Here is a 25,227-nt window from a genome sequence, read left to right on the forward strand (position 1 = left end):
GCTATTGGTCATTTCTCTTGGAGAAGAACTGTCTCTTTTGCAATGCCACTTGCATTGGTTTCTAGGAAAAACGGTTTCTGGGGATCAACAATTTTTAACACTGGACTAGAGACCACAACTTTCTTTATAGCATTAAAACTCTCTTGTTGATTATATCCCCATATTAAAGGTACTTTATCTTAGGTCAAGTCAGTCAAAGGCGATACTATCCTTTGATATGTCTTCAATAAAACTAGACAAATCCTAAGAATGGTCGCAAAGCGGTTAGACTTTGAGGAAATAGACCATGTCAGCATTGCAGTCACTTTCTTTGTTCTTCGGATCCATTTCCACCTCATCAGGAGTAATAATGAACCCTAAATATTCAAGTCTTACCATGCACAACACAGTTTTCGGATATCATCAATAAAATGTACTACAGACTTTTCGACATACGGGCGTAGTAAATCGTTCATAAGCAAGACGAATGTAGCTGGGGCATTGGTAAGTTCAAATGGCATTACAAAAAACTTGTAATGTCCAAACCTGTTCTAAAAGTGGTTTTATGCACATCCTCGGCTCTAATCCAGATCTGATGGTAGCCACATCTAAGAAAGGAAGCTCCCATTCCGATCATCGAATAACTAGCCCCTTTTTCCTCAATGATTTCACACACATCTTTTGTTCCTCTGCTAAATCTCTCACTTTACAATGTTCTGGTGCTAAACTCGAGAGAGTACGCTGACTTCACTTATAAACTGCAACTTAAGCTGTTTGACCACTTCTTCGTGGTCATCTGGCTGTCTCAAGATTTTCTCAATAACTGTAGATTCCTTCTACTTGCCAAGATATAGCCAACTATAGGCCCCTGACGCAAACTTGTGTCCTAGAAATAACTCCGAAAAGTTGATCATTTATTCTTCCTCCTCCACTGCATAGTCATATGTAGTTCTTGCAAAGTACTCACGAAGCACCTCGTGCAACATTTAACCCGCTGTCAACCTTCTTCTCTCCGAAGTACCGGCCTTCACAGTCTTCGCTACTATAATTGCCTTCATCATCGTTTGCGGCTCCTATCTGTGCTAGACCTTGAGCGATGATGACAACTTTATGGAATTTCGCTCAAATACAGTGTGTTCTCCGTAGACGTAGAAGCGCATTTGACCTCATTGTCTTGCCCTAAGGAGTTCATCCTTTTCAGAATCCCTATGGAAAGCACATGCTGTGTGATCTGGTCGCTGCTCTCAAAACTTTGGTCTAGGTCGCAACCCCTTGGAATAGAGAACCTTGTGAAGCCTAATTCTTTCTTAAAATCATCTATGATAGAGAAAGCCTAGGGCGAATGAGCGCTATTGTCAAGCCGGTAGCAGATGGCTCGTAAAAAATGCATACATCCCAACGCCACCTCTGTCAAGCTATGCATCACATGCGCTACCTTGCGCTCTGATACCATATGCCCTTCACCTCCAGAGTGCCGACAGAAACTCAGTACGAAGACTTTGTATAAATGGATGCTCAAGTATGTGTGGGTGTGTGGATTTGTATGTGTGTGAGCATATTTTTATACTATGGTCTACCCCCACTGTTGGGCGTTGATGACGTCAGTGGGGATGTCATAGTAGCTAGTCCCTGCTATGCGAGATGGAGTTTATGGTTTTCAACCTTATGAGTGACTATAATGAGATTGAAATTGCACTATGTTGTGTTTTTAGAGGATGAGTTTGGGACTGTTCCTGGATTCATCTAGGTATATGAAATGTGAAAAAACCATCCGACTCATGGGCGATGGCATGTTGTATATCCACCTTGCCAACCTCTGGTAAGCAGGCCTAAAAGATCTTATGTTCAATTTGCCTTTTACATGCTTTTGTAGAGCCCTCAATTCCCTAGATGGTTGCTGCCAAATGTCACAATCCTAAGACCACACTAAATGGACCATTTATCCCTCTCTTGGGATACTTTGAATGCAATTGCCCCTAGGCACTTTCCATAAGTTGGTGCACTTAGACTCCTAGGGTTGTAACCACCTAGTCAGTGCCAATCACCCACACCAAGGACCTTGCCATTGACTCCTTTGACCAGATAAATAAAGCACAATAAAATATAATATAAGTCCGGTCCTCTAAAGGAAAACGTTGATTGACCCTTCCAAGGTCATGTTACCTCAACTAGAGCATAACACTCCAAGCTCGTAAAGAGTTTGGAACTAAAAACTAGTCCATCTGACTATGCGTATACAATCATAATGGAGGATGAAAGTTCTACTGAAGTATGGGACCAAAGGGTTGCCGAGTTAGAGCTTCGGATTCAGGACTATGTGGAGAAGCTAGATTTTGAAATGACCAGGCTTGCTCACGCAGATATAGCCCTGGGAAAGGCATGGCATTTTAAGAAGAATCTAGCCATTGATTGAAAAAAAAACATTTATCAATTTATGACGAATAGTGTGCAATACGTCCTGCAAAGTGAAAAGGATTTTCCTCAAGGACTGTTAGTTTCCGAGATGGAAGTTCGAAAAACTTAAGAAGAGTTTCTCGTTTCTTTGTACAACATCGGTAGAGTTGATTGACCGTCTATGCCCATATATAGGGAAGTTCGCAGTACATTTTATTGGCAATATTCTCGTTTACAACAAAAGTATTGCTAAGCATCGTAGACACTTAAGAAAAGTGTTCGATACTTTGAGGAAAGCCAGTCTTTATATAAATAAAAGAAAACCGTGCTATGCATGGTGAAGCTTGAGTATTTGGGACTTATGATTACACTTGATGGGGTGGAAATGGATCCGAAGAACGTGGCTGCAATATTAGTATTGCCCATTCCTCAGAGTTCGACCGCGTTGTGATCATTTTTAGAATTTGTCCAGTTTTATCAAAGAATATTTCAAAATAGTATCGTCTTTGATTGAGCTGATCCTAGATAAAGTAACTTTTGTGTGAGCATAGAACATAGCTTCTAGGGAATGGCATTTTGACATCCGAAACGTCTGGAACACCATTCTAGGAAAAGGCAGAACTGGAACGGCCCCACAATGTCCCAACACACACACACACACACACTTTTTTGTGGAATCTTTGAGTCATTATATTACAAAAAAAGCTATCCCAGAAGGGAGAGCTATAATACATCAAGAGAAAATCTCAGTGTAGGACAAATTTACATCATGATCAAAGACACGAGATTGCAAGCAATCAAAAAGCGATTACTGCAAAGAGTGTTTGAAGAAAGAGAAATTGGAAAAAACAGGATCACCAAAGACCCTATGATTGCGATCCTTCCAGAGAGTCCAGAGTGCCCAGTACCGAACCCAAACAAAAAAGAAATCAAACTCCTGTCTGGGTGGATGTACACCAAAAAGCCAGAAGAACTTGCCAAAAGCAATCTGAGGAAATCGAGCTCTCAAAATCTGCCCAAGGAAGTCCAAGGAAGCACAAGAGGAAGGACAATGCCAAAAGAGATGAGGCACAGTCTCTCTCGGAGCCAGAGATCTGCGACAAATAGAGGAAGCAATATGTCGTCGTGCCAAGAGCTGTCCATGAGAAAGAACACCGAACAAAACTCTCCACAAGAAAACTTACTGACGGAGAGGAGTCTTACAATGCCAAATCTGTCTCAAACGTTTCCCCACCATTTCATAGGACGATTAAGATGCCAAAGCTCATTTGCCTTTTGCGAGATAAATGGTGGAGGAAGTAGAACTTTATAAAGAGAAGAGACAGTAATATGTGCAAACTGTAGAGGACGGCATGACAAGCCCACAGAAGAAAGTGTTTAGTTTGAAGACGATCCTGTAGATGCAATGGAGGAACCGGCTGAAATGGTTGGAGCATCAAAGTAATCTTATGCCAAAGTGGATGATAATGCATTCCAAGACCAAATTTGGTAGCGACCAAAGGAAAAGTAAGGGGAAATCCAGCATCATCAACAACATCCTGAACCAAACAAATCCCCTTGAGACTCAGAAAATACGAACGTCAAGGCTCCTGCAAAGCCAAAGGAAGGGCGAACACTCTAGACCAATGTATACTTTCAGCTTTGAAAGAGTTGCCCTACAAGGAATCACTACCATGCCAATCCAAGCGGGAAAGGATATGTTTCCAATCCATAACAAATGGGAAACCAAAGGACAGTGAGGGATTTTGCCTATCACAGAACCAAAAAGAAACTCCCATTGGGAAAGCTGCCAATGACCAAAAGCTTGAGATTCAACATGCAATAGTAAATGACGAATCATGGTAGCCCATGGTTGAGAATCTTGCAAAAATTGCAGCATGAGTTCCCCTTGTGGGCAAGAATGTGCAGATGGATATTGAGAATATTAAGACCTCTATGCATCTTTGGAGAACAAAACTGCTGTACCTGAAGCAAACGCAAGCTTTTTTTTCCATGGCGAGAACACCAGAAGATTTCCAGAACCTGAGACATAAAAGAGGCAAGATCAGCCTTGCTGAACATAATAAGAGGCAAGTAGAATTGAATATATGCCATCAGAATAGATTGCACAATTCGAAGACGAACATGCAGAGGCCAAGTTGCCAATTTTCAGTACTCCAGCTTTTTCTTGAGAGTTGCAAGAATCTAATCAGATTGTTGACAAGGAGAAAGTGTCCAACTCAAAGGATAGCCAAGATGACGAACCAATTGAGTTGGTGGGATGATTTCTCCAGGCCATAAAAGAGAGTGCCATTCCTTGGAATGCAAAGGCAACAATTTTGATTTTTGAAAATTTACATGAAGCCCAGCAGCTAAACCATATAAAGAAAGAGCTTGCATTAGCTCAGAAAGCTTCTGCTCTATATTGCGTGGAGTGAAAAAAGAATCATCTGCATAAGCTTGAGCAAGCAATGGTTTACTGTCATGAATTTCCAAACCATGTAGCTTATTCGTAGCTACGAGATGATCCATATATTGAAGCATGGGGTGCGTGGCTATAGCATACAGGAGCGCACTAAGTGGACAGCCTTGACGCACCGAACAACGAAGAGTCCATGCTTCAGAGATATCCCTAGAAAGAATGCAAGCAGCTTGACTGTCACTATAAAGCCAGTATATGATATGCTGCAATTTCTGCCCAAATCCCAAAGCATGCAGTGTCTGAGAGATGAAGTCCCATTGAACAGTATCAAAAGCCTTGGCAATATCAACTTGCAGTAAACGAACATCCTGCTCTGTGTATTTGGCATACTCAATTCCAACATGAGCATTTGTGATATTATCAGTGCTATGCCTGTGAGGAACAAAACCATATTGTGCAAGATGTAAACCATCATGCAAGTATCCTTTAATACGATCAACCACCATTTTGGTGATGATTTTATAAATGACAGGCATAAGAGTAATGGGTCTCCAATCAGCCAATGATTCACAAATCTGCTTTTTGGGAAGGAGCTTCACTAGCTCATTTTTCCAAGAATCTGGCATATGTTGTTGTTCCCAGGCATGGTTGATCATACGCAGCAAAATGGGCTTGAGAAGATCCCAGTATTCAAGAAAAAATTCCACTATAAGGCCATCCCATCCCATCCCGGAGATTTCCATTTACCACATGATCGGACAGTAGTGGTCAATTCTGTTTCAGTGAAAGGGCATTCAAGCTCAAGAGCTTGTGCATTCGAAACAATGGGAAAACATGCTGCAGTAATTGAGTCTGAGCCGCCAATACTGCTGGAGAAAGAGGATCAGCCTGTCCAAACTGCCTGAAAAATGATGAACACAAGCTGCAGCAAGTTGAGCTCAAGAGGAAATCCAATGTCCATCAGAAAGTAGAGTACGACAAATATTGGTAGCTTGTCGCTTATGATGTAAGCTCTTAAAAAAATCCTTCGACGAGCAACCTTTATCCAAGAAAGCTCGCTCACGAGCTCTTGTCTCCCATTTGGCAATTTTTCTATGATCATTACTTTGCAAACAATGTCTAGCTTGGCATAAAGATGTGCTTTCTTCAAGAGACAAAGACAAAAAATGATTGAGTTCAGTCAAAGACTTGACAGGTAGATTTTGCCCGAGCAACCATATCCCTCAATCTTTTGAGATAATTTTTGCCATAATCGCGAATAACTGATTGCATACGAGCAACAAATGCATCCCAGGCATAATCAGTATCAATAAAACTCTGAGGTGAAAGAGGTTGACACACATCATACACCATGGCCTTAAAATGATCATGATCCAAATAGCTATTTTTAACCATGAGGAGCTTTCTGTGTGGAAGCCTATCATCTGGCATGTCATGCAAAGAAATCCTTAAACATAGAGGTGCATGATCAAAATGCACAAATGCATAATCAACTGACAAGGTAGTAGTAAAAGTTTCCCATTGGACACAACAAATGTCTTGCCTTTTTCCTGAGCTGGAGTAAGAGGCTTGACACTCTTCTATTTGAAAACAGGCTGACCCATCATTTCTTTAGTAGGCATCCAAGAAGGCATATTTTCCAAAGGCCTTTTGTGCATGACAAGAGGGCACTGAGAAGCCATGTGGCCAAACTTCTTACATTCAAAACATGCACCTACAAATAGGCCCCACTTGAGCTTGTAAAAAGCACTGCCGATATCCACCTGATTCACCGTAATAGAATAGGAATCAGGAGTGAGATGATCAGTATACCACAAAATGCAAAATCGGTTGGAGTTCCCATTTGGCCGCCGAGGGCACACCACCTTACCCAACGATGCTGCAATTTTGGGTAAGAGAGAAGCCAAGCACTGAGGTAAGTCAACCACTTCCACCCATACCGGACAGCGATGGCGAATTAAAGCCTGATAATCCACCAGAGGTAAGTCAACCACTTCCACCCATATTAGACAGCGATGGCGAATTAAAGGCTGATAATCCTTGGTGGGTGACCAAGGCAAAACATGCACCATCTGCTGCCCATAAAACAAAGGGGAGTGTTCAAGGAGCATCTGTTTGTGCAGTTCATCTGTCACAATAACCTCAAAAAACCCCCGAGCAGCATAATGCACTTTCCGAACAAAACAACCACCCAAAGTCCTGGTGGGCCAATTTCCCACATCTGCTGCAAACAGGCATGCGTCCCGAGGGGGAAAAAAAAAGCATGCTTGGCGTATTCACGCATGGGATCAACGATGTCATCCACCTCCACCATGAGCCCAACAGTGGGAGCAGAGTCCTTCCAATCCCGACGCGTGTCTTCAAAGCCCTCATGCATAACATCGCCTCAAAAGGAGCATGCATCGAGTGATACTGACCCGAGTCCTATTTCTGCTTCTTGTGCATGTAGGTCTTGATAGTTTCCATGGGAAAAAGAAAGGAGTAACAAGAAGAAGTTGAAAGGGAAAGACAAAAGGAAAATAGAGAGAGAAACTGAGAAGAGAGACTGAGAACTCTTTCTACAAACAGCACGGACTGACAAGAACTGACTGTACGGAAAAATCTGACAGTACGGATTTTTCCCTGATAGTATGGAACTTGTACAGAAATCTGCACGGAAAATTTTTGACAGTATGAATTTTTCCAATAGTACGGAATTTGTATGAAATTTCTGACAGTACGGATGTATGGACAGCTGACCAAACATTTTTCCCCCTGACAGTACGGATGGATGTACGGATGTACAAACGGCTGACCAGAAAAAAGACGGATGTACAGACGCTTGAAAAAAAAAGTAAAATATTTCTGACAGTACGGAAGGGATGGTGCGAAAACGTACGGACAAGCATCTGTAGCGTGGGAGCAGGAGGGCCGGTGTGGGAACCAAGAAAAGGAGCAGGAAGGGGCGCGCAAGATGCTGGCTGCAAGCTGGTCTCCTCCTCTCACCAAAAACTCACCACACACACACACACTCAACACACACACACACACACTTTTTTTTTGGGTGAAATCTTTGATTGATTATATTATATGAGTAGCAACCTCAAAATAAGGTGCTACAATTACATCAACTGAAAATTTCAGTATATGCTAAAAAGACCTCATGATCTATGTAGCGGGTCTGCAAGCAATCAAAGAAAGATTGCTGCAGAGAACGCCTAAAAAAGCCAAACAGAGAGAAAGTAGGATCACCAAAGACTTTATAATTCCTATATGTCCATAAAGTCCATAGTGCCCAGTAGCGAACCCAAACGAAGAAAAGATGAAACTCCTGTCTGGATGGATGAAACCCAAATAGCCAGAAGAACTTCCCAAACGGAACAGATGGGAATCTCGCTCGCAGGCGCTATTGAAGCAGATCAAAAAACTCACGAGAGCACAGACAATGCCAAAACAAGTGAGGCACAGTCTTTGAAGAAGCAGAACATCTGTGGCAAAGTGCAGGAGCAATGTGTCAATGAGCTAATAGCTGTCCAGATGGAAACACTCCTAAAAGAACTTGCCAAAAGAAAAGCTGTTGCCGAAGCAGTACTTTATAGGCCCAAAGTTGCTGTAATCTTTTCCTCCACCACTTGGCTGGGCGATGCATTTGCCAAACAAAATCACCTCTATGTGAAACCCAAGGTTGAGGCAAAAGGATTTTATACAATGCAAGTACAGTAATCTGAGATAGCCTCAAAGGACGAGAAGAGGACCTTGGAGAAGTCAAAGTCCAATCTTCTAGCCGGTCCTGGAGTTCCAAAGGAGGAATCGGAACAAAAGGCGAAAGCATAGAAGTAATTTGTCACCACAAAGGACGATAATGAGAGCCCAATCCATATGTAGTGGCAGCTAGAGAAAAGGGGAGCACAGTATCAGCATCATCTATAACATCAGCAACCGAGGTGATGCCTTTAAATGAGACGAAGTAGGAATGTCGAGGTTTCTGTAAAGCCAAGGGAGGCTGAAAGACTTTCGACCAATGAATGCTTTCAGCTCTCAAAGAATTCCCAAGCAAAGATTGCCGTCCATTCCATTCCAGATGAGAAAGAACATGCTTCCAGTCAAGAAGCAAGCGGGAGACAAAAGGGCAGCTAGGCAAAGTGCCATCAGTGCAGCCAAAAAAGAAATCCCAGTGATCGAGTTGCCAATGACCAAATGCAGAAATACTGATATGAGTGACTAGAGTCCTAATCATAAGAGCCCAAGGCTGATCACCTTGCTGAAATTGCAGCAACATTTTCCCCATGTGGGCAAGAATATGCACATGAATATCCGTGATGTTCAATCCACCATGCATCTTGGGAGAACAAATGTGATGCATCGAAAGCAGCGTGAGACTTTTTCTGCCATGTTTGGATCGCCAGAAGATTTCCATAAAGACAGACATGAAAGATGTAAGATCTGTCTTAGTGAACATGATCAATGGCAAGTAAAATTGAATATATGCCACAAGGATGGACTGCACTAACATGCAAAGGCCAGGTTGCCAGTTTTCAATACTCAAGCTTTTTCCGAAGCTTAGCCAAAACCCAATCAGTTTGTTGTCGGTGAGTGAGTTCCCACCCCAAAGGGTAACCAAGATGATGAACAAACTGAGTGGGTGGAATGATATCCCCAGGCCATAATAGACTGCCAGTCTTTGGAATGCAAAGGGAGCAGCTTAGACTTATGAAAATTAACATGAAGACCAGCTGCCAAACCATAAACAGAGAGGACCTACATCAAGGCACCAAGATCATGGGGTGTATTCTTCGGGGTAAAGAAAGAATCATCAGCATAAGCTTGAGCAACCATGTTGCGATTAGCATCCAATTCCAAGCCATGAAGTGATCCTTTAGCCACAAGATGATCAATATATTGCAGCATAGGATGAGTAGCAATGGCATACAGTAAAGCACTGAGACGGCATCCCTGGCGAACCGAATAACAAAGAGTCCACTCATCAGAGATATCCCCAGAAATAATGCAAGCCGCATTGCTATCTCTGTAAAGCCAGTAAATAACTTGCTGTTTGCGAGATGAACTGTGTCAAAGGCTTTTGCAATAGCTACTTGCAACAGTAGAACATCCTGCTGCGTTTATTTGGCATATTCAATCCCAATATAAGCATTGGCAATGTTATCTATGATATGGCAACGTGGAACAAAGCCATATTGGGAGGGATGCAACCCATCATGTAAATAACCTTTAATCCGATCAACCACCATTTTGGCAATGATCTTGTAAATGATTGGCATGAGCGTGATTGGTCTCCAATCACCAAGTGAATCACATAGCTGCTTTTTTGGAATCAGCTTGAGAAGACCCTTTTTCCATGACACAGGCATCTGCTGATTTTGCCATGCTGTATTTACCATTTGCAGCAAGGTGAATTTAAGAAGATCCTAGAATGGAAGAAAAAATTCAACAACGAGACCATCCCATCCTGGAGATTTCCATTTGCCACAGGATCTCAGTGCATCAGAGACAATTCCCTTTCAGTGAAGGGATGTTCAAGTTCCAAAGCTTGAGCATCAGACAGTTTTGGATGAATATGCTACAAAAGAAGCTGACGTGCAGACACGACCCGAGGAGAAAGAGTATCCAGATGCCCAAAATGAGTGGAGAAGTGGTGCACACATAAATCAACAAGCTCTGAACGAGATGTTGACCAAGAACCATCAGGCATCCGGATCCGATAGATATTGGCAGCCTATCTTTTGTAGTGTAAACTCTAAAAAAATTGCTTGGAAGAGCAGCCTTTATCCAAAAATGCCCGTTGTCTGGATCGAGTTTCCCATTTAGCAAGCTTTCTACGATCATTGGATTGAATAGAGAATTGAGCCTGACATAAGAGCATGCTTTCCTTTGAAGACAAAGGGCGAAGATGAGCAAGCTCAGTCGAACTTTGACAAGTAAATTTGGCATATGCTACAGTCTCCCTTGTGGCTTGCATATAGGATTTGCCATAATCTCGAATAACTGCTTGCATCCGAGCAACAAAAGCCTGCCAGGCATAATCCAAACCAATGCGTATCTGACGAGAGAGAGGCTGAATAGCATCAGAGACCAAGGCTTTAAAGTCAACATGCTCCAAATAACTATTATTAATCAGCAAACTCAGTGGCTCAAGCAAAGTCAAGTACAAAACATATCATATCATATCATATCATGTGTTGTTTGCTATTTGAAGCAAGATGAGAACTGGAATTGGAAACTTAGAAACCGAAACTTGGCACTGTGGTGGCTCGTTATGAGTGGTGTAAATGTCTCAAATCTGATTTTGTTTGGCTATCTCGTGGTGCGGTGTCCGATGGGGGCGTGGTCTCCTCGATCTCTAAACCCGCTGAGCTATGTTCAGAGTGACCCCTCATCTTGGGCGGTCCCCTCTGAGGAAAGTTGTGATAGGACGAACTTCAATCTAGTGTGCTTTGGTCGCTCTCCGTGTCGTGGATGGCCTTTACAATCCTCTCTCAGTAATCCAGACTACCCGCATAGCAGCTAGCTCCTCCTCCTCCACCCCATTGTGTCCTAGAGCTGACTCAAATGCATAAAAATTTGTGACGTGACGCTATGTGTGGTTAGCCTCTGTATTGTGTGGTGTGATCACCTCCTGCTACTCTTCGATTTGTCGTAGCAGGGTCTCCCTGTGTCGACGCATCTCAAGCAGATAGAGCCCAATGCAGACTTGGTCATGGAAGTGGATCAATCGTGATAGTGGGACGAAGCCACTCCCATCCGGATAGAGACAGTAGTATCATCACCAGATCTCGTAGTAGGCTGGGCAGGCGCATAAAAAGTGTTCCTCTATCTCAACCACTCCCAGTGTGCATAGCGTATAGGTCCGTTGCTCTATGGGTATACGTGCTGCTCTCCCTATCTCAATCCTCAGCTGATGGAATGAAACCCGCATCTACCCAATGGCGATCCTCAGTGCATGAGGGTAATGCAAGGCGCAAACCAACAAGAATCTTGGACCGAATGGTTTACCTCTATTTGAGACGACTTGGAAATCCGTATACTAATGCGGAGAGCATTCCTAGGTTTTTTCATCGAGGACGTTGATGCGTGAAGAGGGAAGGAATGTTACGCTCAAGTTGAGATGGTAGGACCTTGGAAGGGTGAGTTGACGTTTAAAACCCTTTAGAGGACCGATGATTTTAAATGATCTGCATTGCGCTTTGTATATGGTCAAAGGTATTCAATGTCAAGGTCATTGGTGAGGGTGATTTGGATGACTAGGTTGTTCTAAAGGCCTAGGTCTAAGTGTTACTAGTTATGAATTGTGCCTAGGGCAAATGGTTTAAAGGAATCCCAAGAAGGGATAAAAAAGAATATCTAAGTATGGCCTTACAAAATGGACATGTGGCAATCTAGGCCCATCTAGGGAGATTGTGGGCTGTATAGAAGGAAAACCGTGTGAAATGTAACGTTAGACGAATTTGTATCGTGAGAATATGCTATAGAGCGTGGTTGGGAGAAAAATCCTGCATACCGCCCATGATTTTTTATTTGTGTTCAGAAATTGTTTTGGTCTTTGTCATGTGGTTTAATTTGTTTTGAATGGAATACATCACTTCTTGCTTTTAAGCTTAAAAAACTTAAGAATGCATCTGATGATACCCTATGAAAACCGGCTGCAACGTGGTATTTGGATTTATTGGAATGAACTAATAAAAATGAAGGGGCACGTTGCCGAGCATAATGTTGTTGTGTTGTTTTACTTAGCGTCGACGCACAATGTTATTCATTCCAAACTAGTAAAACAATTGAAGTTGAAAACCACCCCATTGACTATGCCTATATACTTTTGATGGCAAATGGAAGTCCAACCGAGATGTGGGACCAAAGACTCACATAGTTAGAGCTCCGTATCCAAGGCTATGTGGAGAGACTGGATTTTAAAATTACCAAGCTTGCTCACGTAGATGTAACATTGGGATGGCATGGCACTCTAAGAAAAATCTTGAGGTGGATTGAAAGAAGCACATATACAAATGTAATATTCTTTGAGGTGAAAGATCTTTCTCAGGGTCCTTTGATCTCAACTATGGATGTTCGAAAGACTTCTGTGAGTTTTTGTTTTTTTGTTGTGCATCTGTCGAGTTGTGTGTGGATGCACCAATAGATTCCTCGGCTACCCAAGATGGGAGATGGGATCATTAACTGATTGGATTCTCATTGAGTTTTTTGATTGTTTCAAAGATGAGTTACCTCCGAAAAGAAATGTTCAACATAAGATTGAATGGTTTCCAAGGGGTAGAACGTGTGAATAGACCGCATAGGCTGAGCTTTACAAAAGAAGCTGACGTGTGGAACAATATCTCAAGGTTCAACCCAATTTCTTGCCTTCTGCCTCACTAATAATATAGAAGAGAAAGAAAGACAGTGCCTTTTGGTTGTGTATTGACTATTGAAGGTTGAACAATATTATGTTAAGCGCAGATATCCGATGGCAATGCTGATCTATCGGATGCATAGCATGGTGTTGTATTTTTAGTAAGATATCTAAAATACAGCTACCATTAGATCATAGTTCGTGCTTAGGATGTGTTGAAGACTGCTTTTAGAAGCAAATTAGGTCACTACGAGTTTTATAGTAATGCCATTTCATAATGCTCTAGCTACATTCGTCACGCTAATGAATGATCAACTACGCCCGTACATCGGAAAGTTTGTAGTACAGTTTATCGATGATGTATTGGTTAACAACAAACTCTTGTTGAACATAGAGAACATTGGAGAAAAGTGTTCAGTATTTTGAGACAAGTCAGTCTCTATGTAAATAAGAAGACAATTGTGCTGTGCATGGTTAAGCTAGAATATCAAACAAGGTTTGTCTCTCCATTGACTAGGTACCTTATGTTTGGGAAAAGAATCAAGAAGAAGGCTTTGACGTAATAAAGAGATTAGTAACTCAAGGACCTTTATTGAGGGTTGTTGATCCCTAGAAATCGTTCCTTCTAGAGATAGATGCAAGCATCATTGTGGTAGGAGTGGTTCTATTGCAAGACAGGAGGCCAATTGCTTGTGAAAGCAAGAATAGTTCACCTCCTCAGAAGAATTGGCCAACTCATGAGCAAAAGATATATGTCATGATCCATGCTTTGAAACCAAGAGACGTATTATATGGTGCAAACCTGATTTGAGTGGCCGCCAAGGGAGGTGGGAAAAACTCATGCAAGAATTCCATATTAGAGATTTGGTACCGAAGAGCGAATAAAGTTGCTGATGCGTTGTCATGCTCTCTGCATAATATGAGTTTCACAATAGTAGAAAGGGATCTAATGACTGAGGTTAGAGAAATTGAGAAAGCGGATGAGTATATTCAGAGCTTTTGGCCTACGGCTGTTGTGATCAAACTCAGGGTTATAGATGACCTGGCATCTAGGGAAGGCCATACATATGCAATATATACCATAGATGATGGTATGCTTAAAAGGAATGGCAAGGTAGTAGTACTACCCTATTGACACATGGTGCCCTGCGTGGACACCCAACATTGGTACCTGTGGAGTGTGTACTATTGTTGGTGCGAGGTACCAAATCCCCGCCCCAAGTCCCAAAAAGCTAGCGAGACTTTGAGGAGTAGCTACAACTTCTTCATATATCCAAGGACCACATATTTGATTCTTTGTATATGGGACTAATATCCCTCCTTTACACTTGTCAAGATGATGGAAACTCTTATGACAGGAAAAGCAAGAAGAACAAGAAGAATAGCTTCCATTGTGATAAGCCTGGACATCTTGTATGTGATGCAAACACAAAACAAGGGAGCAAGAGAACCAGTCCAAGGAAGAAGAGTGACATCCAAATTGGTGAATGCTGAACTATCCGTAATAGTTTGTCGGAGCATCCCTGAGGTGAAGTCTGCAAATAACAAAGTCACTATGATGGGGAAGAGATGGTAGAATAGTTTTTGGTGGAGTTCTTGGTGGAGGGATTCTATGTGGAGCAACCATAGGGATCTCTCTATACGAGTTTATAACAGTTATATGTATGGAGTTGGATGATGGATGAGTTGAAATAGAACCATTATGCTTGGTGCCTGGTAGGATCAAGAACCTCAATGTGCTTCATGCGAGCATGAAACATAGGATTCTTGGCAACTACAATAGCACTCTGACTATCAGTGAGAATAGGAGAAGGACCCTCCGATGCTAGATGAAGATCAGCTCCTAAATGATGCAGCCAAACACACTTAACTGTTGTTGTGAAAGCTGCCCTGTACTCAGCTTCACATGAGGAGGTAGCCACTGTGGATTGTTTCTTCCTCAAAAGAAACAATTACCACTAGTGGACTGCCTTGTGTCATAATCTCCAGCCCAATTTGAGTCACTGTAAGCATGCATCTGCAAGTCACCCCCCATTGCGAAACATCAAGCCATAAGACTTAGTGCCTTGCAAGTAACGGAAAATGCGTTTTACAGCCTACCAATGCATAGCCTTTGGGATGTGCATTATGTGCTCACTTGTGAAGATGCAAACTAAATATCAGGCCAAGTATTGCACAGATAAATGAGCTGTAAAGTGTGACATCAGCCGGTTCACCTCCATCATACATAGTACGTTTCAGCCCTGGCTCCATGGGAGTGGCTATGGGCTTGCAATCATGCATCCGGAACGGATCCAAAAGCTTCCGCACATACTTGGATTGAGACATAATGATGCCACGTCTCTCTTGTATGAACTAGATCCCCAAATAGAAATGAAGCATGCCCAAATTTGACATGTCAAATGTGGCTCTCAACTCAGCCTTGAAATCTGCAATTATTCTTTCATTCGAACGTGTGAGCAGCATGTCATCTACATAAAGAATGATGACCAAAATATCCCCCCCATCCTTCTTGATGTAGAGGGTACTTTCAGTTGGACTATTAATGAGACCCTTGCTGATCAGGAAGGCATCACCCATTTGCAATCGAGGATATCAATGGTTAACTGGACTATCACATGGCACACACTGGACCATCTGGGCAAAGGTGCAAGGTCGTGGAGCTTGTTTTAGCCCATACAAAGCCTTATTCCCTCTTGTACTCTCGTTTTCAAGCAATATAACTAGCACTACTTCTTGTGAAAAGCCTTATTCAGCTTGCATACTTTATGGGCTGCACCTGACACCTCAAAATCGGGAGGTTGCTTCACATAAACCTCTTCCAACAAGTCTCCATTAAGGAAAGCTGTTTTTATATCCAACTGATGTACATGCATGCCAATGAAAATGTGCAGCCATGGCAATCACTGACCTGATAGTAGTCATCCTGGAAGTAGGAGCAAAAGTCTCCTCATAATCAATGCCCTTTTTCTGAGCATAACCTTTGGCAACCAACCTTGCCTTGTACTTGTCAATAGACCCATCTGGCTTTCGCTTGACATTGAAAACCCATTTGGTACCTATGGCATTCTTCCCTAGTGGAAAATCCACAAGATTCCAAGTCTAATTCTTATCAACGGACTGCAACTCATCCTTTCATCCAATGCACATTATCCTGAGCCTCCTCAAAAGAGTCAGGCTCTTCTTCATTAGAAGTGCACCGATAAAAACTGAATCCACCAAATGTGACCCCTCTTCATGTCTGGATGCACTATGAGTTCTGCCAGGCAAAGGAGCATCAAGCTTACTCTCCTTGAGAGTTTGGAGTAGCCAATGAGGAACTGATTTGGAAGCCTAAATTTCTGTTCTTTCCTGTCTAACCGCATCATCCATTGCCTGTGGAGGAACGGGATCAGCCTGGGGCTGAATCGGGGCATATCGAACTGGAGGGGCTGGCTGTATATCCTGAATTTCAGAAGGCATATCAGCAAGAGAACCCAAAGCAAGAGGTAATATACCTTCAAAAACATCATCTAATGTAGAAAAAATGGGCATATTAAATTCAGCTTGTGTATGTTCTGAATTTTCTGAAAAGATTACATCTCTACTAACAAAATCTGCTAACCTTTGCTCTCTGCACTATACCCAACAAATATGCACTTGATTGCCTTGTCGGACAGCTTATGTCGAAACTCAACAGGCACAGGGCATATGCAACACATCCAAAGACATGACAATGATGCATAGTTGGCATACATGAGACCTTCAAGCCAAAACCGGTGAAGAAGCTTTTTGCTTGTAAGCATGCATCTATCCATCTCCATAAGAGTTCGATTTTTCCGCTCAGCTTTGCCATTTGTTGAGAGGTAAGCCTCATTGCAATCTGATGTGTGATGCCCTTCTCTTTCAAATAAGCCTCAAATTCATGAGACATATACTCCCCCCCTCTATCTGTGCATAGAATTTGAACCATGAGGCCTGTTTCATTCTCAACCTTGGCAACAAAGTGTCGAAAATGCTTAAACACATCTGATTTTTTCTTTAAACCATAGACCCAAGTGTAATTTGAGTAGTCATCAATAAAGGTGACATAATAGAGATAACCACCCAATGCAGGAGTTCTCATGGGACCACAGACATCACTATGAATGAGTTGTAATTTACGAACAGCTCGTACTGCACCATCCTTCTTAAAGGGAAACCTGTGCATCTTCCGAAGTATGCACCCTTCACAGGCATGAGGGGGAGGAGGCAAAGCATCAACTATAGAATGTTTTTGAAGTGTCATCAAGCTGCCATAACTCCGCATTCTGCATAGCACCAATGGGAGAAGAAACTGCAAGTGCATCATCTGGTCTTTTCTCAAAAACATCAAGCTGAAAAAGACCGCGAAACAGTGTGTCAGATAGTCTCAAGGCATAGTCATCTTCCCTATCTCCGACTGCGCGCTTGTCATCTTCAAAGACAAGGTGAAATCCTCTTTTATTGAGAGAGGACACTTAAAGCAAATTCTTCTTGATTCCAGGTACATAAAGCACATCATGAATTCTGAAATTTGTGCCATCTATGGTTGTAAATATAATCTCACCAATGCCACAAAGGGAATAAGAAGAATCATTGGCACAAGGTACCCTTTTTCCAGTAGGTGATGGATGCAGAGAATCAAATAAACACTTCCTGGAAGTGATATGTTTGGTGGCACCACTATCAAAGTACCAATTATTCAATGTCTCATTGACATTGAAAGCACATGAATCCTTAGAAGGATCATAACTGCAAGTCAGAAAAGCATAAGAGTCATCCTCAGAGGTGGCTATAATATTTAGAGCAACCACTTGAAAATCAGGACTGCAAGTCAGAAAGGCATACTCTTCTTCCACTAAGTTGGCTGAAGCATCACCACCATCATGTGCATGAGGAGTTGAATCTGTGATAGCCATACCAGAATCCTTTTTCTTTTCCTTGGCAATTCTTTTCTTGCATTCCCCAGCGTAGTGACCCGGCTTCTTGCAATAATGACAAACACCCTTTCTCTTGTGCTTCTTTGCATCATTCTTAGCCTTGTAAGAAGGTTGTCCAAAATCAGATTTATGCTGATGTGAAGGCTGATTTGCATGCTGCTTATGCTGCCCCTTCCCTTTGGGCTTGAATTTCGAAAGCATTGCATGTTCATCAGCTCGTGAAGCCATGTTCTTCCTGGTTTGTTCTTCTTGAAACAAAAGTCCTATCATCTCATGAAAAGTGAGAGGGTTGCCACCCCCCCTCAATGATGGGGAGGGGAGGACACTTGTCACCAATTAAAAGCTTCACAGAATTTGAAAATGGATCTAAGGGTGTAAGTGATGTAGTTTTTACATTCTCGTGGTGGTTTTTTAGCAACCTTGCATCTAATTGCTAGTAAAATAGGTAACATTTGCAACGGCTTCAAAAAAGGCGTGATTCGATTGGTGGACAGGCGGTTCTGAGGTTAGTAGGCTATAAAACAACCTTACATCTAATTGTTAGTAAAATAGGTGCCATTTGCAATGGCTTCAAAAAAGACGTGTTTCAATGGATAGACGATTGTGAGGAACAATTGTGCTTAGTAGGCTATTTGTGAAGCCTATTTAAAAATTGAAATGTAATGAGGTGTGAAAGCCAAGATAAGACTCAGGAAGATAATTCAGAGTATAAGACTCAGGAAGATAATTCAGAGTGGTAGCGACCATCTCTGAATCTGGAATGATCACATTAATATTCAACAATTGCTCTCACAAATCCTGAAGTTTAGTGAGGTGCTCAGACATAGAGTCACCCTCATCCATATAAGTATGAGTCAACTCTCTCAGAAAGATAATTCAGGGTGGTAGTGACCATCTCTGAATCTGGAATGATCTCATCAATATTCAACAATCGCTCTCACAAATCGTGAAGTTTAGTGAGGTGCTCAGACATAGAGTCACCCTCATCCATATAAGTATGAGTCAAATCTCTCTTCAAGAAAGAGACCCTAGCATCATTGCAAGCTGAAAACACTCTCCAAAATATCCCAAGCTGCCTTCGAGGTCTTGCATGACCGAATGTGCAAAATGATAAACCTTTTGATAGAAAGGGAGATAGCTGAGAGTGCTAGTGCATCACGTGAATCCCACCTTTTCTGATCCTGTGTAAGAGCCACTGCTGCAACAGCTGCCGCACCTAGCACTTGTCCTACACCTTGAGCTTGTCCTCTACCCCTTCCTCCACCGTGTTAAGGAGGAGTGGCAGATGCAACCACATTCTCTAGCCGTGGCTCATCCCCATTGACATAGTCTCATAAGTGTTTGCAAACTAGGATATTGCGAACCATAAAACTCCATAGGGAGTAGTTGGTACCATCCAACTTATCCTCTTGTGTGAGGACTCCAAACACTTCATTGGGATTGCTCTGGGCCATAATTGCCAAAGAAAATGCAACAAATACCAACATTCCTTTCTAGGAATGAAGGTGCACAACACAAATCCCTGCTGGGATATTGATGCAAACTGCCCACTTCTGAAAAAACAGCCAATCAATGGCTCAAAATGCAATAGCCCACAAGCATAAATTCACTTGAATCTCTGCTAGATCTCTTTGCAAAACACGTGCAAGAAATCCAAAAGCCCCAACTATAGGAAAATGGGTGTCCAAAACGAAAAGGAAAGCTTACTGTCTCAGCCTATCAAAGGCTCAAAATGCACCCAAATGTCATGCAAATGCCCAAAAACTGCCAAAAAACACTGCAAAAATGGCAACTGTCTGCAATGTGACTCAATCTAAGTCCAAAAATGCATGCAAAGTGTCAAATCACCTTGTACACTCTGAAATTGAAGTTCAAATCCAAAAGCCCCAATTTCTACAAAAAGATTGCAATTGAAAGAGGGCAAATTGACTGAAAGTCCCAAATCTTGGCTAAACTACAAATCTCCAGCAAAAGCCCCAAATTTTGCAAAATGCCTCTGTTGCAAATTTCACCTATGCAAGGACTGAAACCAAATGTCATGTGTACGGATGACGTAGGTGTACAACAAGGAGGTTTGCATGCAAGTACCGTACGGCAGGGTGATTGATTGAGCAATGTACGGCTGGCGTACGGACAACTGTACGGCAGCTTCGTGGCGAAGCAGGCAAGATTATGCGGACGATGTACGGGAATCAGCGGCAGTTGTACGGACGACGAGGATGTATGGCTTACGAACGATTTGCACAGAGGTCACCGTACGGGCTGATGTAGATGACGACGGGCTAGGGTGTGAGCAAGGTGAGCAAGAGTGTGAACCGGAAGGAGAGCAACGTTAGTTGTATTGCAAGAGATAGAAACAACATACAAAACTTGGGGTTTTGTCAAAGTGACAAAACCCTAACTAACCCAACCATTGACTACTAACTGTAGTTGGGTATCCTAACTACGGTTAGGGGGGAAAATCTCTTATGAGGGAAAAGTGCCCTTAACCGCGTGGCAATGGCCAATGTTGGAAGATGGCCTATTCTTTATTCTTGCTAGGAGAAAAAATACCTCTACTTATTACTGCATTATGAGAGTATATGATACAATGTCTTACAAATGTAGTGAACAGTTGGTTTGCACATCAAATCAAAGCTCTGAATAAGAAAAAATAAACTTATTAAATCATAGCATCTATCTTTTCCAAAATAAATGATTAACTGATATACATGATTTGAGGAACTTCTTTAAGCAGGAATGTTTTTTTAATAATCAAGTTTGTTATTTATTTGGAGGTATCTTCTGAAATTAAAGCTTTTGGCAACTGTAGGGAGGTGACTGTGGTAAGTCCGTATATGGAAAGAAGTTTGACGATGAGAACTTCAAGCTTTTACACAAAGGAAAAGGCATTCTCTCCATGGCAAATAGTGGACCACACACGAATGGTAATGGTAGTTTTTCTTTGTCACCTAACAAAAGAATCATTGACATTTGAATATATAAATTGGTAATTCGAACGATTTATAGAAAATATTTTTTCTCTATCAAAAGATGCAAGGTTGCTTTTTTGTTTGCATTCCAAGATAAGGAAAATTCTATACATTCAAATGGCATGGATTTGATGGAGATACTTGGAAAATGCATGTAGAAAATAAAAAATCTATCATGGCATTAAAATATTTCTAAAGACAATTGTTATGGACTTTTTAGTGCTGTTATGGGATATTAGATGGTATCATCTTAAGTGAAAAATCAATATGAAGTTTTCTTTGTCATAAATATTATCTAGTCTTGACACTGTTGTTTTGCATGCAGGGTCTCAGTTTTTCCTTTCCCTCGGTGATTGCTCTCAATTAGATGGCAAACATGTGGTGTTCGGGAAAGTGATTGAAGGTATTGAATCGATGACATTGGTTGTTTCTGTTTTCATCTCTCAGCTTTTTCTTTCATTTGGTAATCTGCTCTAGATGGGATGGAAAAGAGTTTTTAATAGGCCCCTCCCCCCCCCCTCTCTCTTTCTTTCTGTCTCTCAGCTTCATTTCTCTCTAGCTAGTTTTGTCAGCTTTCCCCTGGCTGGGTGCTCCCTCTTGGCGTACCCTAGGGAGTCAGCTATAGTGCCACAAAGACCTGTAGCTGTAGACAACGACTGATGCATTTAGTGCATGAAAAGAAGGAAACTTCTGTAATCCTCTCCGAGTGCCCTACTCTAGAGGTGCCTGTGTGTAGATAGGGACCTCAAGATGATTTTGCACTGCTTGTGGAGCTGCCCTATAGCATAGAGGATCTGGCAGGGGCCCCTCCAGATTGTGGCTCGGCCTCAGTGTTAGAAATGTAATCCAGCCAGAGGGTATCCGGCAGCAGAAGACTTAAGAGCGTCCTAGGAATGCACGCAGAAGTGTTTAACTATGGAATCAACCTTCTTTACTTGTGTGTACTTCACAACCATATATGTGTGTGCAAGCCAGTAAATAGACAGTGCATCCAAGACAAATATAGAATCCACAATGATAAATTTCTGCTCAACACCAGATGCAATATAAAAGAGATGCAGAGTCCACCAAACCGTGGTCCTCTGATCTTACCAGAGCTCCCCTACTATCTGCATGGCACTCCTAGATCTCTAAGCCTGTGTGCTTCTCTGAGCTTATGTAGACTCTCTGTCCAGTGATCCTTCCACCTTACTGCCCAGGTAGTCAGCCTAGGTGGGCAGCCTCTCTTGAGCTAAGTCTGCAGCTTCCTGTAAGCCTCCTTCACCTCCTGGATGTATGCCAATTTGACCATTAGAGTGGGAGGGCTCCCCACACTAATGCTGAATGAGGGGACCTTTCAAGAGCCATCTGGTTAAGGTGAAGGGTCTGAGAGATCAGCTAGCAGCGGTTGGTCAGAAAGTGGAGAGTAACTAGTGGTTTCTGGTCATGGTCAACAAACTTCAGAGCAGCTATAACGAGTTGGTGATGACCATGCAGCTGGAGAGAGATCAAAGCCACTCACGTTTGAGGAGCTTGGGCCATTATTGCTCCAGAAGAAGCTTAGCAGAACTTGTTTGAAGCAGCTGGGGTCAAGGTCTTTACCGCTTTGAGTAAACGGAAGGATAATGGCAAGGCAAAGCCTAAACAGAATAAGTCAAAGAAGGCGGCATCCTCAGGGCATTTCTGACAGTGAGAGTAAGAAGAAAAAAAAAGTGCTATTAGGGTGATAATTTTGGACGCTTTGTGCGGAATTGCGAGAAGAAGAAGAAGGCAGATCATGATAAGGAGCAGCATCAGTTTACGTGGAACCAGAGACAACTACACACAATAGCAGAGTATGACAAGTTTGTGTTCGATGTTGAGTAATGGTCCATGGATCGAAATTTTCTTGAAAAGGTAGGGATAGATTGTATTGCTGAGGATGACGTCCCGTCTGCAACAGGAGAAATGAAGATGAGGTTGGCCACTTGAGGTGGAGTTTGAGGTAGTACACTGCCTGCAGCATAAGCTCAAAATTACATATTGATGTTGACCTGGTGGGTCCTTCAAGGTGGTACCTGGCTTGGTGCAATGGTTGACGATGGAGATGAACCAGGGTATGCTTTCTCTCTATACTTTAATTGTGAGAATATTTCAGTTGCATGCAAGAGCTTGGTTTTTGAGAGGTACACTGCAGGAGCCAACGGTCTTTGGAAGGTTATGGGTTGTCCATGATACAACATGCTTGGTGTCTGTTGGCAGCTGGATGGTCCCCTGTCAGTTGCCCTGTGGAGTGCATGAAATGGTGACTCTTTGGATGGACGTGAATGCTGTACTTGGGGGTGTCTGGAGGATTCTTGTGGGTTCATGACATGATTGGTAGTGCCATAGGTGGGTGATGCTGTGTTTCTTCTTGTTGTTCGAGTACAATGCATAGTGGTATCTAGGGGTGCAGGAGTTTGAGTTCAAGGACACCTTTGCATTGTGCCGGATAAGTCTTTTATGGGAGTGGATGGAAAATCCCTTTAATCAGGTTGGTGTGGGTTTGGACCTGTGTTTGAGGATGCCTTTGTTGTCAAGAGAAAATAGTGTGGGCCCACAATGGGTCATTGATAGGGAGTATTGGAATAGAAGAGTCACTGCCCCACTTGTGAGCCCCCTGATGAGGACATGAGAGGTCATAGTAGTCTCTTGCATCCTTAGTTCTAAGATCTTTCTTTTTCATCAAATGCTGTGAGTAGAGTTTGCAGCATCACATCTACAGTTGGATGCGGATTTTCAGACCATCGCATACGTAGCTACAAAAAGTCTTGGGGATGGACAACAAAAGACTATTTACATTGGCATCTGCCCTTTTCCATCAGGTTGACTATAGATGATACCTGCTTTCTGGCATCATTCCTAGTAATCCCTTAATTCCACATCAAATCGTTCAGAGTTTGGAGGATCGCCTGTGCAGTTGGATGCAGACTTTTAGACCATCACATATCTTAAATAATCCTAGACTATCCGTGCTGGTGCTGTCCTCCGCCTCCCAGCTTTGTTGAGATCGAGACGGGTGGTGTTGTACAAATGAGTCACCACATGATGGATCACGAGGTTGGGTCCACACATGGGCATATTACTTCCCCTCCAGTACAACAGCCCCCCATGAGCAGGGGAACTGGAGATGCCTGGTGCACCCACTAAAAGAACTCAGGAAGACGACCACATCGATGATGACGATTGTGTTAATGTACATGGGAAGCTTAATATGGATTTTGGGACCAAAACAGCATTAGAAGGATAGCAAAATGTAAGGTGTAAAGAGCGGCCCTAGTGGTTGTTGCTGGTGGTGTCTGTAGTCCAAGAGATTGCCCGAGGAATTGTTTTTCAGCTTCTATGATCTAGGGGAACATGTCCCAAGGGGAGCATGTTGCACAATCCAAGAAGCCGTGTTGCTCTGTTGCCACCACTGCTTGATTGAAAAGTAGACAGAGCCACTCCTCCCAAGGTAACCAGTAAGTACCAGTGTCCTGTCTCACATCTCAAGTGGAGTGACCACCGCTGTCTATTTGCATGAATATATGGGTCTCAAGCAGATATGGCTTTATTGGAGCCCTTGTTCAGCAAACAAGCTGGTATTAAAGGATGGATTGGGTCAAGAACAGTTTAGCCTCCATTTCCTACTCTTATCCTGGGCAGAAGGATTAAGCCATCGCTAGAATCTGGATCTTAAAGGCCATGCAACAGGTCTGTACGACATGTGGTGGGAGTCAAAATGGTGCAAGCATGTGGTGTACTAATCGAAATTGTATGGGGAGTCCTAGGCTAAGGACATGTATGTGTACTTGGGATTTCGTCTAGGATATGGCCCATGGCTGAGGCAAGATAAGGCGGGATCATGCATCAGTTTGAGATAGTCAGAAAACAATCAGAGATGGCAAAGCTTAGGGAAGTTTTGAGGATGAAACCTGATCCTCTGCTTTTCAATGTAACTGATTAAGAGGTGAACCTGGTTAAAAGATACCCATGTGGTGGGTTGAGGTAAGCAGATTCAACTAAACGGATCAAAAGTGAGGGTACCATTTGCTTATAGGAGAAAGGTATGACTAGGGTATAGGCTCTAGAAATCTACATCTGTTTAGTAGGTGCATACAAAGATCAAAGTAGCACGAAGAGTATTTTAAGTCATGTATTGCTCAGGCAAGCACTTTTTTAGCAATGCAAAGGGCAAGTAACATTTGGCGAGCTGCTTTGCAGGCT

At 42.5% G+C, this 25,227-nt stretch overlaps 1 protein-coding gene across 4 annotated transcripts in view; it reads left to right on the forward strand.

Moving 5' to 3' along the window:
* Positions 1 to 25,227, forward strand: part of LOC147898801 (uncharacterized) — a 43,068-nt gene that overhangs the window by 16,822 nt on the left and 1,019 nt on the right. For all 4 annotated transcript variants that reach the window (XM_087379052.1, XM_087379053.1, XM_087379051.1 and 1 more), the window contains 2 exons: positions 20,865 to 20,979; positions 21,350 to 21,427. In XM_087379052.1, the coding sequence (XP_087235178.1) occupies positions 20,865 to 20,979; positions 21,350 to 21,427 (193 nt within the window). The remainder of the gene's footprint in view (positions 1 to 20,864; positions 20,980 to 21,349; positions 21,428 to 25,227) is intronic.

This window comes from Dipteris shenzhenensis, chromosome 9, assembly GCF_047967505.1.
Source record: "Dipteris shenzhenensis isolate YYH24624 ecotype China chromosome 9, Dip_SZ_1.0, whole genome shotgun sequence".
Taxonomy (NCBI): domain Eukaryota; kingdom Viridiplantae; phylum Streptophyta; class Polypodiopsida; order Gleicheniales; family Dipteridaceae; genus Dipteris; species Dipteris shenzhenensis.